The following is a 17,019-nucleotide window of genomic DNA, read 5'->3' as shown; positions in this document are numbered from 1 at the left end:
TGGAATTATGACACGCATCATAAAGCACAATTCCTATTTCCAGGCTGTGTCCAAGGTAGTGTGGAAGCTAGTCTAAACATGAGGTGTGTAAGGTATGGAATATCCCATCAATAGTTCCTATACCCTACTTGAAAATAGACTGTCCTGATGGTCTCCAGCAAGGATCTGAATGGTTTCTCTGCTATTCAGGAAATGGGTGCAATAAAAGCCATGGAAGAACTATCCAAGGACATGTCACCAGAAAATGACAGCATTGGGGTATAACAATTCCCTGATCTAAGACCACAATTCTCCCTGGACTGAGTCATTGCCTCTCCCTGTTCCTTCCTTGCTTGCTCTGAGCTTTGGTTCTTCATCAACTGTTTTCTCTGGTTCCCCCCAAAGTATCTATTTATCCTTTACCTTAAACCCCAGGCACCCCCCAGCACTTTAGCCTCCTTATTTCTCTCTGGGGCTCCTTTGTTGTTGTTGTTGTTTCCATGTGCTTCCTCTAAAGTCCCTCCTGTAGTCTTTCAAGTTGCAACCCTCAACCCTTTATGGTAAAACCAATCACCTTTCCAACCCTGTACTGAGGACAGGGAAAAGGTGACAAACTTTGGTGGCAACCCTTGGGCAAAATATCAGTACTTCTACCGACCATCTGTAAGACCTTGTTAAGCTCTCCAGCTCTATAGTTGGTCTTTAATATGAAGATAAAGGCTTGAATATGTGGCCTAATTTCCATTCTCCCCCAGATTCTATGGAGCTCTCTTGGCTTCTGTTTCTCCTGAGATCCTAACTAATATAATAGTAAGCCATGCTCACCAGAAGTCTGTCACATCTCTATTCTCCAATATCTCCACAAACATCTTCTGGATCTGATGTTTGAGACCTATTTTCCATTTCCACATATAATCTGTAAAGTTGATCTTTGTACTTGAAATCCATTGACTTCATACTAGTTATCATTCCTAAAAATTATGGACTTTGCAATCATTACTCTCTTCATCCCAGCCAAAATTAGTCCTCTCTGGACATAAAAGCCCTGCCCCTACTTCCCTATAAGAAAAGAGCCAGAGCCGGGACATCATCTTTGGTGGAGGCATTCTATTTGCAGCATGCAGTTGAGATGTGGATCTAGCAAACATTCAACACATCCTGGTTGAATAACTAACTGTATCCTACTGTACATCATTTCTCCATATCTAGTGTGCATAAATCATCACCTACCTTATACTACTACTGTGTCAGTTCTTGTTCCCATCCCATTGTAGGTACTGGATGAGAATATATTAGTAATCCAATCTTCACATCTCTTCCATTCATAAAATTTACTTTAAGAACTTGTAGCAGTACATACTCAGCATGCACAAAGACTCACAGCTTTCCATAAAGTAGATATGCTGATCCATGGCAGTACTGAGGATGTGGAGGCAGGAGGATTGAAAGCTCAAGACCACTCCTGGCTATATATATAGCAAGTTTGAGTGCAGACAGAGCTACACGAAACCCTGACTAAAACCAATAGAAACAAGGCAAAACAAAAATAACAAAAAAAATTATATACTTTAAATACTAGATTTACAAAAAGTATTTGCAGTACTGAACAGTGAAAAGTGTTTACTCCTTTGGTCAGAAAAATAGATGTGAAACCAACAAGGCACACGTAATTATCCTTCACAAAGGTTAAAAAAATTAACATATGCATGTGGAAAGTTTGTTCTAAACATTAAAAATGTCCCTAACACTTATAGAGCCAAATTTATGCTATTTACAGTCCTGGATTGTAACATTGTAAATTGTCAACTACCTCCACATTGTGGGATATCTGTGGTTCTCAGAATACCTTTGCCACAAAAATAAGATACTCTCGAACCTCAAAACATAGAAATAATATAAACAGTCCATTGCCTGAGAAACAATCTTGTTTTCAATGCTAAGTCATCTCTTTGGGAAAGATTATTTTCAAAATTAACCCAAGATTAATTTGGAAGTATCTTATTATGACTAAATAGTTAAGGATGAGTATGAGATAGTCAGTGCTTTGAATATTCAGTATTTAAAACATTGACAAAAGCAAAGAACACTAACTTGCTGAGCCTTTGATAATGGTGTGTGGAGCCAAACTGAAAGTAGGTTTTTGTTTTATGGGAAGGGGGGAGCTCACTGCAGGGGAAACTGAATTAAAATAAAAGAGAATCAAAGTGGGATACCTTTCCCCTGAGGAAGAAGTTTAGGAATTGAAAATAGAAGAAAGGTGGTGTGGGAAAGAAAGGGGGCCATCAGGGGAAAATGAGGGGGTAGGAGAGGACTGTGGGATGGTTACAATGAACATACAGGCTATTCTTGAGTAAAAATATCATTAGGAAGAATACTACTTTATAGTATATGCTAACAAAAACTAAGCATAAACCAGACATGGTGGAGCATTCCTTTAATCCCAGCACTCAGGAGCTGAGATAGGAGGATTGCCATAACTTCAAGGTCAACCAGAACTTCATAGGGAGCTTGTAGCCTGCTTGGGTTAATTGTGAGACCCTTTCTCAAAACAATAAATAAATAAATAAATAAATAAATAAATAAATAAATAAATAATAAGGAAAGCATTTATACTAATTTATTACAGATGAAGTTAAAAAATAAGAATATTTCTCCAACACTCAACCAACCTGTCGCTCACATACCCGAGTCAGCGTATTGCTCACACTCCAGAGTAAAACTCTTCATACAAATGCTTTTCAGTCCCTAGAGTGCTGGAGTTTCTACGACCCACTCTACCTAACGCTGTTTCCCCATCCCATGATCTATCTCTAGGCTGCTCTTTAGTAGGGTTCATAGTTCCTCGTGTGGCCTCACTTAGCACCCAGGCCAGGATCGTTCTCTCCAGGTCTGCCTTGAGCTTTCTGGTACTGCACAATCTACAAGCCTGGCAGGGCCTTCCGCTGGGAGGTACAGTCCCACTCAGTCGCCCTAGCAAGTCAGACAGGAGTCACTGCCAACCTTTCCTGGCTCTCTGTCTGCAGAGCTTGAAGGGTTGGAGGAGGCTCCATCTGGATTTCTACTCCAGCATTGCTGCTGCTAATCTTATCTTTTGATAGCAGCCAGAGCTTTGTAAAGGGCCTGTTAAAAGGTATTTTCTGGTACATCAGCCTTGGCTATGTGAAACTATTCTGAACTTAGTAGGATAGCGCCCTTCTCTGCCTTTACCTTATAATCCAGGGCAGACGTTGCAATCACTAATGATGGCTTCCAAATACCTCCAAACCCTCTACATGATGAATGTGTTAGCCCCCATCACTAGGCTTGCTTTTCTTTCCTTCCTTTCCAAACTTTTTTTCTTTTGTACAAAGTTAAAACTGAGAACAGCTGAACCTTACCACTCAACAGTAATAGTAAGCTAATGTTTACAGCATGGTTCTATGCTGCTGGTGTCTATACCACAAGCTGCACTGGCTAAAGAAGTGTGTCATTTTACTACTGTGAGCCAGGGAAGGCACAACTCAGTACTGTTCACACGCCACAAAAAAAGAAAATTAAAGAAAATACCATCTCCACTTAAGAACAGATTTATTGCTCCCTCACTCTCAGAAATGCCAGGTGGGTGTGCTCTTAAACTCTCTCAGACAAATCAAGAGAAGCTAATCCTACCCACCTTGCCCTTGTATCCCCCACCACCAAAAACATGCAGGGAGAATGCCTTCCACTATGCATGAGTTATTTGCATCTGTGTGGGTAATTTTGACAGTGACAAAAGGAAAGAATTTATTTAAGGGAAATCCACACTGAAGACTGGATTTTCAAGAAAATGCATGTTAGTGTTACACCACTCCTTGGAGACAAAAGGGGGTATATCCTGAGGTTTAAGATTTAATGAGAATTTTTGGAGACCAGACCAAATCATGGCCACAGAAGATAAATTATAGGCAATTAGGTCTGCATTTGATCCTTTTTCCAGTATGCTAAGCTTCACTCGCAACCTGTCTTCAGATCCATGTTTTGCTGCACAACTGTGCTTTGCTTCTGAGAACACACGGAATGAAATATCTCTGCGCTGATACCCAGAACTCCGGCCATAAACAAGCTCAGATTATGTTTGCAGGCGGCAAGGTATTGGGTTACTGAGTCCTTCCGGGGCACATTTGTCACAACCCCATTGAAATTCAAGTGAGCTGGCAGAAGAGCCCTCATTTGCAAAGAAGAAATGTGAGGGTTATGCCAGTGGACAGGGCTGCGGAGCTGGCAGGTGTTTGCCACGATTACCAGACACTGGCTCTAAGCCTGCCTAAGCCTGGCTACATCAAAATTACCTGGAAACACCACTGAAAATACAAATTTCCTGGATTCTGCTTGCTAGAGGCTAAACAGGATCTCCCTCCAAAACGTGAACAGCCTAGTCATTTAGAACATGACTGTGTTTGCAGGCAGGGCCTTTAAGGAGATCCTTAAGATTAAAGGAGGTCACAGGAAAGACCCTAAACTAAGAAAAGATTGGGACACAGACAAGCACAGAGGGGAGTCCACCTGAAGTCAGAGAGGATAAGGCAGCTGTCTACAAGCTGAGGAGAGAAAACTTAAAAGAAACCAGTCCCACCCTATGTGTGAAACTCAGACTTCTAGTTTCCAGAACAGTGAAGGAATAAAAATGTATTGCTGAAGCCACTCAGTCTGTGGTATTCTGTTATTCATGCTGACTGACTAATACCCCTCTATACAAAATGAACATATTATTGAAAAGTCCAGAGCAGGCATCAGTCTAGCATACCATAGTTGAGAACCAACGGTGTAGACTTAATCCCAAGAACAAAACAGTTTCATTCTGTGGCTTGTCACTGTGACCTACTCTGACTGAGACCAAGGGTTAGACTCATGCTTGCCACAGAAACACTGTGCTTGTGCACAGGGGAGTCAATTTTCCTTTGTTCAAATTTGCTCCCTGGGAAATCATGCTACATTATAGTTCTAAAGGAATCAAAGGAATCTCCGAATTGTTTCTACAAAGCCATTTGAAAGACAGCTCAAGTAGGATACTTTTAAACCATGCAGAAAATCTATTTCCTGAAAGAAAAATTGTAGGGAGAGAAAAGGATCAGACTACTAAAATTCTGGACAATGATTTAAAGAAGAAAAAAAAGTGGGCTGAAGGAGCTCATAGGCTTGTAGAGCATGTGTTTAAGAAAGGAGGCAGTTCATAGCACATCGTGATGTATTAATCTCTTTTGAGTAGCTATAGCAAAACGTCAGAGGCTGGATAATCGAAAAAAAAAAAAAAAAAAAATGGTCTAGTTAGCTTCCAGTTCAAAAATTCCAGGAACAAGACATTAGCATCTGGATGGGGATCCCTATGGCTGTGTCAGATCATCACAGAAAAACACAAAGAGAGCTGGCCATGTGAATATAAGGGTGTAACGGGGGGTGGGGGGTGGTGTCAAAGGTTAGACAGGAAACACAAAGATTCAGAGGCTAAGAGTTCTAGCAAAAGGAATTCAATGTGGGATTGTTGTTTAGTTATTACTTATTTGTTTGTTTGTTTGGTTGGTTGGTTGGTTGGTTGGTTTTTATATAACTACCCAGTCTCACAAGTACTAATAGGTATCCCAGGAGAGCTATATTAATCCCTTTGAAGAGTATACTCATACCCAATTGCCCTTGCACTGGGCCTTACCTCTAAAACATCCACACTTACCACACTAGAGGAACATGATGTATTCATTTGATTGACTTGCAATGACAAAATCACCACATTAGTCTGTGATGTTGTGGATGATAAACTCAAACCATATCCAAACTGTAGTGCACAGACCATCAGCTCTAAAGATCCCAGAATATCTGAGAGCTGGAAGGACAGGGTCATTCCACAACTTTTCTCTTGAGGCTCACCATGCATACCCTGTCTACAAGCATGAGGTGGCAGTACTCAGTTTACATTTGAATATTCGCTTTGTGATGCATGCAGGTGCCCATGCAGGTAGCCAGAATCCATCTATGTGTACCATTCTGCTTTCACAATAGTCAGACACCCAAGCCTAAAAGGAAATCATGAAGGTTTTCCTGCAACCATCATTTACATTATCCAACTGGTTCTTTAACATCAAGTTTCATGTCTAGAGCTTCCTGCCCCTTAAGATTTGCAACTTTGCATTTTATTTGCCTAGAAGCAAATCTGATCAACAATCCTTCCTATGTGGGCGGAGATACAAGTATTTCTGTGGCCCAGACCTAACTCAATCTCTACCATCTAATAACTTGTGCATTGAATTTCTGGTCATGGATTCATTTATTAATTCAATAAATATTTAATGAGTGCATGTTGCATTTAGGTCCTTTCCAAATACTGGAGTTGACTAAATTTCTGCTCTCATTGCTTTTAATTTTGTGTGGTAAAAACAGACTATTGACAGGTGACTGCCTAGCAGCACTACTGTCACCTGGAAATGTGTCAGGAGAGAGAATTCTCAGGCCTCACTTGATACTTTTTGAATTAGATGGACCCTGATGCATGCCAAGGTTTGGAAACCATGGTTGCAGTTGAGAATGATGCAAGGAAAGTCACCTTGGAATGGATGAGTAGCCATGATTTCCATGAGAAGATGGCATCCAAAATGAGACCTGAATGTCACTTGAGCTAGAAACACTGGCTTGAATTCTCATCATAGTCCCTTAAGCTCCCCTAAAGCTTTGGATCATACTCATCAAACACTGTTTGCTGTGCCTTTCTATCATGGCTAGTTTTATGGCAGCATTGGCTGTGTGACTACTCATGGCCCTGTGGTCAGAAGGCACCAGACTAAGCTCAATGCTCTGCTTTCACCTTCCCTAAATTCTCAGTGATTTTTTTTTTTAACCTTGAGTTTTACAAGTGAAGGCTAACAGAACAATGATGTGCTCACTTGAGTAGAGGAGTTATGGAAATCGTCATGCTCTCCCATTCCTATACAGCATTCTTAGCAGTCTGGTAGACCCCATCATGCACGGACATTGGAAGATACACAAAGCAAACTTAGGCTAAGCATGCTGTATCTACAAGAGGGCATGCAGAACACTGACAGCATGGAAACTAGCTCTCCACTCTGATCAGAGCGGTGTGTAAAAAACAAGAACTACCCAGAGACACATTGTATCCATTGTTGTCCATGTTTTTTCCATACATGGCCAACCACTCACGCTTAAAGAGAAGGCAGACAAAGACGGAAGCACAGAAAGCCATATACCTTTTGTCTTCCAAGCCAAAATAAGCAGTGTAAGTACAAACTAGGCAAAATCAAAAAGAGAAATAGAAACAACTGAGTTCTTTTTGCGGGTCAATTCTGTTCTGGTAAGAAAGAAACTGTATGTAAACATTGAGCTATGAAATACTGGAGGTAAGAGTTCAAGGATTCCTCAAGGGATTTAAAATGCTCTTAAATAGACACTTAGAGCTAACATCAAAAAATATAGAGATAAATGCAAAGTATCTGATAGTATCTTAATTCTGATTTCTCTTTCCTTAAAATGACATTAAGCAACAAATTTTGAAAGCTATGACAAGCTGAGAGGAAGACCACAGGAGAAGGGAAAGTGTCATATTTTAGTTCTTTAATGGGAAAGCTTCCATGCTTTTCATACGAGGAGCTTCACGTTTTCCTTTTGCACTGGGCCCCGTAAATTATGCAGCTGGCATTGCTTGCAAATAGAAATCTTCCACAAAGGAAGCCTCTGCACACTCACCCTGCCGGCATGAGCATTCCAAGACACGAGGCAGCTGTATTTCTCTGTCACAAATGGGTCATCAAGTTGAGAATCTGACTTTGGGAAGGTGCCAGGCAGCATTGTTATCAGCAGAACACAGCTGCATCTGGATGGGGGTGGGGAAAATCTCCACCAGTTAGAAAAGGAACTCTTCTCTCCAGCCCACACTTGACCCCAACACAATAGCAGCTTCGTTAGGAATAGACGAGAGAGTGGTGCCCAAATCCAGCACAATGTAGTGTTTCAAAAGAACTGACCTACCTTTTGTGAGACCTTTGGGCCACTTGCCAACAAACAAACGATACGAAAGGGACTAGCAACCCAGATACAGCCCAGAAGAATAAACACAGTAAGAAAACATAGCCAGTTGGCTAGAGCTGAAACATCACACATATCACCTAGTGTACCTTGCAAAGAGGCTATTCGAATTCTTTAAAATTATGAGGTTTGACGGTCCCCTCATACATTAACCCTATGAACCTGAGTTACCCCAGCATTTAAAAGACTAGATTGCTCTACTCTAACCCACTTCCAACTCCACCACATGCTTTGAGCAGCTGGTCAATCAAGAAACGTTCCCTTCACTTTGCCTGCCCAGAGTTCGATACTAGGAACCTCGCTTACAGGCAATTCCAAGACCTGGTGTGTGTCACTTCACACGACAGGATACATCACCCTGGCCACTTCAAGCATAAGAATCTGGAATGTCTCTCACACATAGTACCAGGGAAGGCACAAAGGCTGTGTTCACAAACTTCGGCAGTTTTATGAGGCTGAAAGCGCCAAGATTTCTGGGTTGGAGCCCTATCCCACTCATTTCTTATTAAGATGATCCTTCATCATTGGAAATTCTTTTCAGTCCCAAATGCCTTTAGCCCTGTTATTGAGCCATTAGTTAAAAGAAAAGGCTTAGGGCCAAAACCCTCACCTTCATCGAAGCCATTAGCTTTCGGCCATCTATGTTCACATGTTGTCTAAATGTTCTCCTTGTGGAGCAGAACATTTTATTAGAAAAAAATACAAGTAACGGATTGTTTTTGTCACCTTCAAAATAAAAAGATAAATACCTTCTATTGGTAAGTAATGTGTGGGCAACATTCTGGAAGAGTTCAACCATGAGCTTTCTCCTCAGCTCTGCTACTTCTGCCTCTGGTAGACCTTGCAAAGGTGCCTGGGGCATTCTGAGACACCAGAGGGTTCTGGGAGTCCTATTAAATGAACACAGGCCAGGTTGTGTTCCTGACCAGCCTTTTCTGGCTGGCTGTCTTCTGTTTGGCCTCAAGTTCTTCACCTTCAAGGTTTTCTGGATCATGGGTTTCATGACTGAGAGAATAGGACCCAGTATTTGAAATTACTAACAGGCCCATCAGCTGGTTCTGACGCTAGAATTGTAGAGTGCCTCACATATCTTTAGAAAAAGTGGTGGTTGTAAAGAGAACCCTCCCACTGGCCTTTGCTTAGTGTCTATACTAGTAGGATCCAGTGAAGTGGAAACCATGGTTTCTTTGGAAAGTCAGCTGTGTCGGATGGTGGTTTGCTGGGACAGACATGTAGAGTATTTTCCTGAAGCAGACACAGATAAGAGGAGGTTTTGCTAAGGCAGACATGTAAGGATACAGATGAGAGAATGTTTCACTAAGGTGGACATGTGAAGGAATGTTTCCTTGAAGGAGACACAGGTGAAAGGATGTTTTGCTAAAGCAAACACATGAAAGGACACACGATGTTAAGAAGGACCCACTAGGTGGTGGATGATGTTGGATGTTATTGGTACACCTCACCATTGTTTATTGGCCATTGTTTGTTGGGACTGCATAGAGAACACCAAAAAACTTCTTGTAGTTTGCTGGCAGCTTCTTGTCCCTTCTTCAGACTTGCACTGATTGGCAGAGTGATGTCAGCTGGTACAGACTCACATGAAGTTTTGCTAAGACTAAACACGGTAAGGCAGATACATGGTGAGGCAAGATCCATGGAAGACACATAATGTTTGGAGGGAGTATAAATAGGACTCAACAGATAGTGACAGGGGAGGGAGAGTGGGGACTTACTTGCATAGCTAGCTTTGCAACACTGCTTGATCTCCAATCTTTGCTGATCTTCACTTAATTGAGAGGAGCACAGAAAAAAAACTTCTCCTGGCATCCCTAGTGGTCCTGGTTTTTCCTGCTCACTGCTCACTCGTGTCAATTCGGCTGAGGCCTGGCTGTCTCTGTTAGGTTGTTCCACCGCTGCTGATTCATGTTTGCTATCCTGTCACTACCGAACTGGTCTTCTGGCATATTCATAAAGTGTTTGTGAGTAAGTTGAGCTGCTGCTGCTGCTGATTCCTGCAAACTAAACTGCAGATTTCCTGACAACTCAAATGGGATTTGCTCCAAAGAACAATTTCCAAACAGGTCCACTGCCCCTGTATCCTAATAACCTTTCTGTTCCACTACCCCTGGGTAGGTGGTGGGTTAGAAAGGAGGTTAAAGCATTTAAGAAGCGTTATAAAAATTAGGATTTGAAAAATAAAAGTTATAATCCAGTGACTCAGCACCTAGCAAAAAGGGCTGAAAAGCCCAGGAGGAAACAACCAGTGATTCTTTGTACTTTGTCAAAGATTCCAGGAAGATGGTCTAACCTAGGGAAGTGTCATGAAATGCTCTACCTGCCTCCTCTTTGCTCTCCCCATTGGAAATTTCCAAAATACAGTAAAAACAAACAAGCAAATATTTACCCTTTACTACAAGGTGCTTATTAAACAATTTCTTTTTAAAATTATTTTGAGAAATTCTTATCTGAACTGGATTATGTCACTAAAAGTATGTTCAAGTCCTAATGCCTAGTACCCCTATCAGATATGAAAAATGGAGAAGCCATACCAAAGAAGAACAAAATGTTCATTTATCAAGATACTATAAAGAGAAGAGGAGGAGAGAATGCTATTTGAGAATGGCAAAGGTTGGATTTGTGTGACAAAAAGACAAAGATTATAACCCTGGTATCAAACAGAAAAGCAAGAAACAGATTCTTGCTAGGATGCTTCGATATCAAACTTCTAACCACAGCAACTTTGAGCAAATTAATTTTTGTCAACTAAGGAGGTCAGTCTGTGGTACTTTATTACAGCATCACTGGGAATCTAACATGATTACCAAATTTGCAAGTAATAAATGGGATATTTTTGAATATTTTATTTATTTACATTTCAAATGCCATCCTCTTTCCCCATTTCCCCTCCCTAGAAACTCCCTATCCCACCCCCTCCTCCTTTCTGCTTTTATACCATTTTAATTACATGCAAGTATTAAGGTCAGTTCCAGGTTGAGGAACTAGCAATACAATAGATGCAAATAGTCAAGGAACAAGCAAGACAATAAACACAAATAGTCAAGGAACAAGTAAGGCAATGAACAAAATTCCATGAACACTTCCATGATCATCGTTTCTAAGGGCTTATCAGGAGGACCAAAATATCTGAGCCAACTTCCCTGTCCTAGCCCAAAGTGATTTTCATATCTGAAGCCTACTTTTTTGTTCTAGCCTAATATTTAGATTCCTACCTGAAATTATTTTTTTTTGTTCTAGCCTAATGTCAGATTCCTGCCTGAAGCTGCCTGAAGCCCACTTCCTTGTCCTTGACCAATGTCATATTTCTGCCAAGCAGCCCATTTCCTTGTCCTTGGCCCATGTCAGATTCTTGCCAAGCAGCCCAAAAGCTCTCTGCTTCTCTACCTTTTTAATTTCATAAACAAGACTGAACCTGTCTTAGGTTGTTCTGACAAGAATGCCTTACTTACCCATCATGGAGTATGCATTATCAAAAGCAATGCACTTCTGTTTTAGGTTGGTAAGCCTCTGTGCAGAATCTTATCCATCCTTGGCTTGCCAGCCTATTAATTTAATAACTCTGTCTGGGGGTCCATTTTCAGGTTCAAGCCATGTACTTTGGCTGTCAATATGTTGATGTTGTTAAAGACAAGCTTTAACATAATGGGCAGAAATAAAAGTATTCCCAGGACATAAAGGGCTACATGATCAAGCTATATATGCCATTCTTGAAGCTTGACCAAAATAGAAATACTGACCTTGGGCCATGGGTAATTTTATCAGCAGTAGCTGTGCATCAACGCACAGCAGAGCAGCATTCTTTAAATTCATAAGCTTATCATGCAAAGTTAAAATATCCAGAGAGGTATTAGAATTATGCTAAATACACTGCAAGTGTCTTTAAACTTTTTCTTAGTTATAATGACTATCATTGTAAATTTTAGAAGCAACACAAATTCAGTAGTATTTGGCATGACACTTGAGATGGCTTTTTACTCTTAAACTCTGAACCTCCTTCCAACAATTTAAATAGGAAAAAGAACATCAATCCATTGTTGCAAACACCTATCTAAATCCTCTTGTATTCTCAACATATTAGTAACATTTTTTTTTTTTGCTAAGTGATTAACAAAAGTAGCTATCTTGTTGTGTCAAAGTAATTGCAGAAGCAGTGGTGCTAGCAATTAATGTAATTAAAGCTGTTATACCAGCAATAATCAAGCCCACTACCCTCTTACTTCTGCTTAAAGACTGACTCACTTCTTCCAGTACTTGCAAGCTTTTTTCATAAGACCAAGGTTTTGTGATATTCAGGGTAATAAAACAAAATCTGCTTGATAGACCTCTGTAATTGACATACCAGATTTCAACACACTAACACAATTAGAAAGTGTACAGTCAATGCAACTTACATTAAATATTGTAGAAGAAACAAAAGTAATTTTAACTTGACAATTAAAAGAGCCTTAACACATCTTCTAAGAGTTGTTTAAAATCCAGATCCTGTCCCAACTTTATCTCTTACTAACATAACATCATAGGGAACTGCAGCAAACTTCCTGATATGTCTCTGAAAATGTCCAGAACCAGCCTTCCAAAAAAAGACTGTCATTTCCAGTATTGGATTGATTTCTAGACCAGTACATGATTGAGTCTGAATACCTGGTCACATTTAAGAACAATACAAGAGTCATTATAACTTCTCTTTTTGATTCTCTGTTAACAAGGTCTAAAAACTTGAAGCAAAGCAGCTTGTCCCATCAAGGGTATAGGTAAGCAAAGGTGGGTCAGGAACATATGTCCAATACAGCTTCCCAATCACCATTGTCAGGGCACTCAGCAAGCTCACAGGTCAGCATCATTCTTTGTCCAGGCATCAGCATGACTCACCCATCGCCCTGGCAGCCACCATGCTCCTTCAGCATCCTGCAGAAAAAAACACAAACATGCCCTCTTCCCCATATTAAATACCTGATTATGATCATGCTATATGTCAGTAAGTGGATCCTTCCCTTTCGCCTATGTATAAGTATGCCTAGTTATAGGGTGTCATAGACACCTAGCAGAAAGTTCCTTGGCATCCACATTTTTTTTAAAAAAATTAAAATAAAAAGAACATGATTTAAATAAATCTGTGGCATACAGGGATATACCTCCCCCTTTTTATTTTATGAAAATATTGTTTTAAAGTTACATCGGCCCCTTCCATAGTCCCTTGTCCTTGAAAATTATAAGGAATCTCAGTAATATGGGTAATATTAAGTTGCTGCCAAAAAGTCTCAAATGCTTGACTGCAATAGCCAATTAAATTATCTGTTTTTATTTGTTTGTTTGTTTTTCTTTTTTGGTTTTTTAATTATTAGATACTTTATTTATCTACATTTCAGATGTTATTCCCTTTCTCCATTCCCCATCCCAAAAACCTCTTCTCCCATCCTTCCTCCTCCTATTTCTGTGAAGTTGTGCCCCTACCCATCCACCACTCCCACCTCCCCACCCTGGATAAACATGATTTTAACAAAGATCACTCTCTTCATTTCCAGTGAAGCAGTATGAAAGTTTATCCAAACTCGCCCCAGTATTTGTCAACCTTCTGCCTACTATTGTTCAAAGTACAGAGGGTTAGGAAATTGAACAGAGGTGTGTAGCAATGGGGGTGGGGGTGGGGAAGGAAACTGGGAGTAGCCACCAGAAAGTCCCAGATGCCAGGGAAGCAAGAGAACCCCAAGATCCAACAAGAATGACATTAGCTGAAATATCCAACAAAGGGGACAGAAAACCTGTAGAAACCATATCCAGAGGTTAGGCACAGGATGGGGCCACCCACCCATCTCAAAAATATTAACCAAAAATTGCTCCTGTCTAAAGGAAATGCAGGGACAAAGAGTAGAGCAGAGACTGAAGGGAAGGCCATTCAGAGACTGCCCCACCTAGGGATCCATTCCACATACACACACCAAACCTAGACACTACTGCTGATGCCAAGAAGCACTTGATGACAGGAGCCTGGTATAGCTGTTCCTTGAGATGCTCTGCCAGATCCTGACCGATACAAATTCGGATGTAGCCAACCATCAGACTGAGCACGGGGACCCCAATGAAAGAGTTAGGGGAAGGACTGAAGGATCTGAAGAACAATAGGAAGAACAACATCAACCAACCAGACACCCCCACCCCCAGAGTCCCAGGGACTAAACCACCAACCAAAGAATACACATGGAGGGACCCATAGCTTCAGCTGCATATGTAGCAGAGGATGGCTTTATCTGGCATCAATGGGAGGGGAGGTCCTTGGTCCTGTAGAGGCTCGATACCCCAGTGTAGGGGAATGCTAGGGTGGTGAGGCTGGAGAGGGTGGGTGGGTGGGGGAGGACCCTCATAAAAGCAGGGGAAGGGAGATGGGATAGAGGGTTGCAGAGGGGAAACTGGGACAAGGACAACCTCTGAAATATAAATAAATAAAATAATCAATAAAAAAGACAAAGTAAACAAACAAAAAAAAGCAACAAGGTTTATTTCTGCGGAGTCTCAACAATGTTGTTCTAGCTCTTTTTAGGACACAGTAGGCCATGTGAACCTGCCACTCCATGTGCCCTTATCTTTTCACAAAAACAGATCATTAATTTGTGTCAGGTAAAATGTAAAAAAGATTTTGAAAAGAATATTTGAACAAAAGAAATGATCTCTGTGTAAAAAGATTCCCAAAGATTATGTTCACGGAGTAGACAGAAACATCACACATGCTGAAGTTCTGAAGAGTGGGCCATAGTTCCCCGTAAAAGATAAAAGTGACCATCCTATTTTTAATTTCCCTGGATAGTGCATAATAAAAATGTCCAGTCAAAATAACCCAGTCATCCTTACAAGCCACTGGGTTTAGTTAGGGATACTGAGCTGAATTGGCAAATATTTTAAAACAGAATGTGTTTAGGAACATGATTTTGATAAGGAATTCAAAGAGTAAGCTGGATTTCAGAATTAGGACATTTCATTTTATTCTGAAAGATAAGCCAAAGAATAGAAATCTAATTTTAGAGAAAGACATAGTAAGTTTGGCGGTTAGATTTTACAAGTTGAGAATACACTTGATCCAATATAAAACCTTTTTATTTGCTTAAAGATGTAAGACAGTTTTATGAAACATGTCATACATGTCTACAAGTATACAAGAAATGAGAGAAAAGCAGTTCCATCCAGTGTGCTTGCCACTTAGCTGGTGACGCAGTGGGTTAATCACAACTCAAAACCGGAGGAGACAATCTTCACCATGGCTTCCCTCCCTGCCTCTCCATTCTGCTCTTCCAAATTCTCCACTTTTAGGTTTTAAAAACTATAAAGCTAAAGTCACTACAATCACATCTAGACACATTTTGCCACTTAGACACCTGTCTTTTCTGTATCTTGTCATTAGCCAAACTGTCACAGGGTGACCCGAACTCTCAGCATCGAAAGCAAGAGATGAGGATTCCCATCACAAAATGACTCATAAGCAGATACTTTTAGTAACAGTTAGTATACCTAGATTGTGATTCAAAAAAAAAAAAAAAAAAAAAAAATATATGTTTGCAAATAAACTTAGAAAACAAGTTTTTCCACAAAAAGCTTTTAATACCAAAAAATATGTAAAATGAAGTTAACTATTTACATAATCACAAATACTAATTTGTTCAGCAAAAACTCACAGTGTACTCCACGGTGTGCTGAGAACCACTTGGCACCAGGAAAGCTACTAAAATGCAAACCTTTACAGAAGCATGTTCCTGTCATTGTATCTTGAAAATAAGTAAAAGAGATGAACTACTGCTCATCAAAGAAAGAACATTGGTAGAATATTCTAGATCTCACTGAGGGAGGGTGAAAGCTTACCTCATTTCTGTGTCTTCCTGCTCAGGAGGATTCTGGGTCAGGATCTTCCTGCCTGTAGCTCAGAGGAACATTCCAATAGGAGAGCTTGGAATCAGTGATTCAGCATGGCCAGGGGTTGGAGATATAGAAATGTTCGTCTTATCTGGCTTTTATACACATGTACCCAAATTCATGTGATATTTCAATATTGCAATATTGAATTATATTTTTATGTTAGTTACAAAATCAAATTTTTAAAGATTATCTAGGACTGTCAAAGAGCTGAAAAACAGAATTTTGCAGTTTACATTTATAGAATTTACAAATGTAGAAAATTAATACCCTCCAATATTCTTCACGGTAGTACCACAGAAGAACTAGAATTGATGCTACGTGCTTTGCCTTTAACCACAAACATTTCCAGTTAGCACCACTGTCCAACCAATTACTCTAACCTTTCCATTCTCAAGGGTGGGAGGGCTCATTGTGGGTGGGGCCATCCCTGGGCTGGTAGTCCTGGGGTCTATAAGAAAGCAAGCTGAGCAAGCCAGGGAAGCAAGCCAGTAAGCAGCACCCCTCCATGGCTTCTAAATTAGCTCCTGCCTCCAAGGTCATGCTCTGTGTGAGTTCCTGTCTGGATTTCCTTTGGTGATGAACAGCAATGTGGAAGTGTAAGCTGAGTAAATCCTTTCCTCCCCAACTTGCTTCTTGGTCATGATGCTTTGTATAGGAATAGAATCTAACTAACTGACTAACACAAGAATCTATCTGGCATCAATTTAATTCAGGATCTGCCCCTAGAACTCCAAAAAGCAAGCTTACCATTCACCATGTTTATTCATGTCTATGCATCTCAGGGTATGTGTGTGTGTGGCTTTTGAATACATTAAAAACATTTTCCTTACCCTTGAAACAGAGTCCCATGTAGTTCAGATTCTGGCTTCAAATGTGTTGTGCAGCTGAAACTACCCTTGAGCCCCTAAACCCCTCTACCTCCATCCCTAAGTACTAGGAAAATACTCATGGGCCATCACACTCAGCCTAAAACATACTTTTAAAAAGTATTTCTTGTTTTTTTGTAAATAGATTCTTTTTATATAGAAAAACTTTAAAGCTTAAAATATTTCTTAAGAAGTAGATCTATTGGGCTGGAGA

At 40.4% G+C, this 17,019-nt stretch overlaps 1 protein-coding gene across 17 annotated transcripts in view; it reads right to left on the bottom strand.

Moving 5' to 3' along the window:
* Positions 1 to 8,026, bottom strand: part of LOC143435565 (uncharacterized) — a 274,667-nt gene extending 266,641 nt beyond the window's left edge. For 7 of the 17 annotated variants that reach the window (XR_013105981.1, XR_013105987.1, XR_013105992.1 and 4 more), the window contains exon 1: positions 7,684 to 8,026. Coding sequence is in view for 3 of the 17 variants with exons in the window: in XM_076918719.1 (XP_076774834.1) it covers positions 7,684 to 7,785 (102 nt within the window). In the remaining 14 variants the exon portion in view is untranslated. The remainder of the gene's footprint in view (positions 1 to 7,683) is intronic. The other 10 variants (XR_013105983.1, XR_013105998.1, XR_013105982.1 and 7 more) reach the window with 4 other exon arrangements.
* Between the last annotated feature and the right edge of the window lie 8,993 nt (positions 8,027 to 17,019).

The sequence above is a fragment of the Arvicanthis niloticus genome, chromosome 1 (genome assembly GCF_011762505.2).
Source record: "Arvicanthis niloticus isolate mArvNil1 chromosome 1, mArvNil1.pat.X, whole genome shotgun sequence".
NCBI lineage: Eukaryota > Metazoa > Chordata > Mammalia > Rodentia > Muridae > Arvicanthis > Arvicanthis niloticus.
The sequence above is the reverse complement of the archived record's forward strand: the minus strand, read 5'-3'. Positions and strand labels throughout refer to the sequence as shown.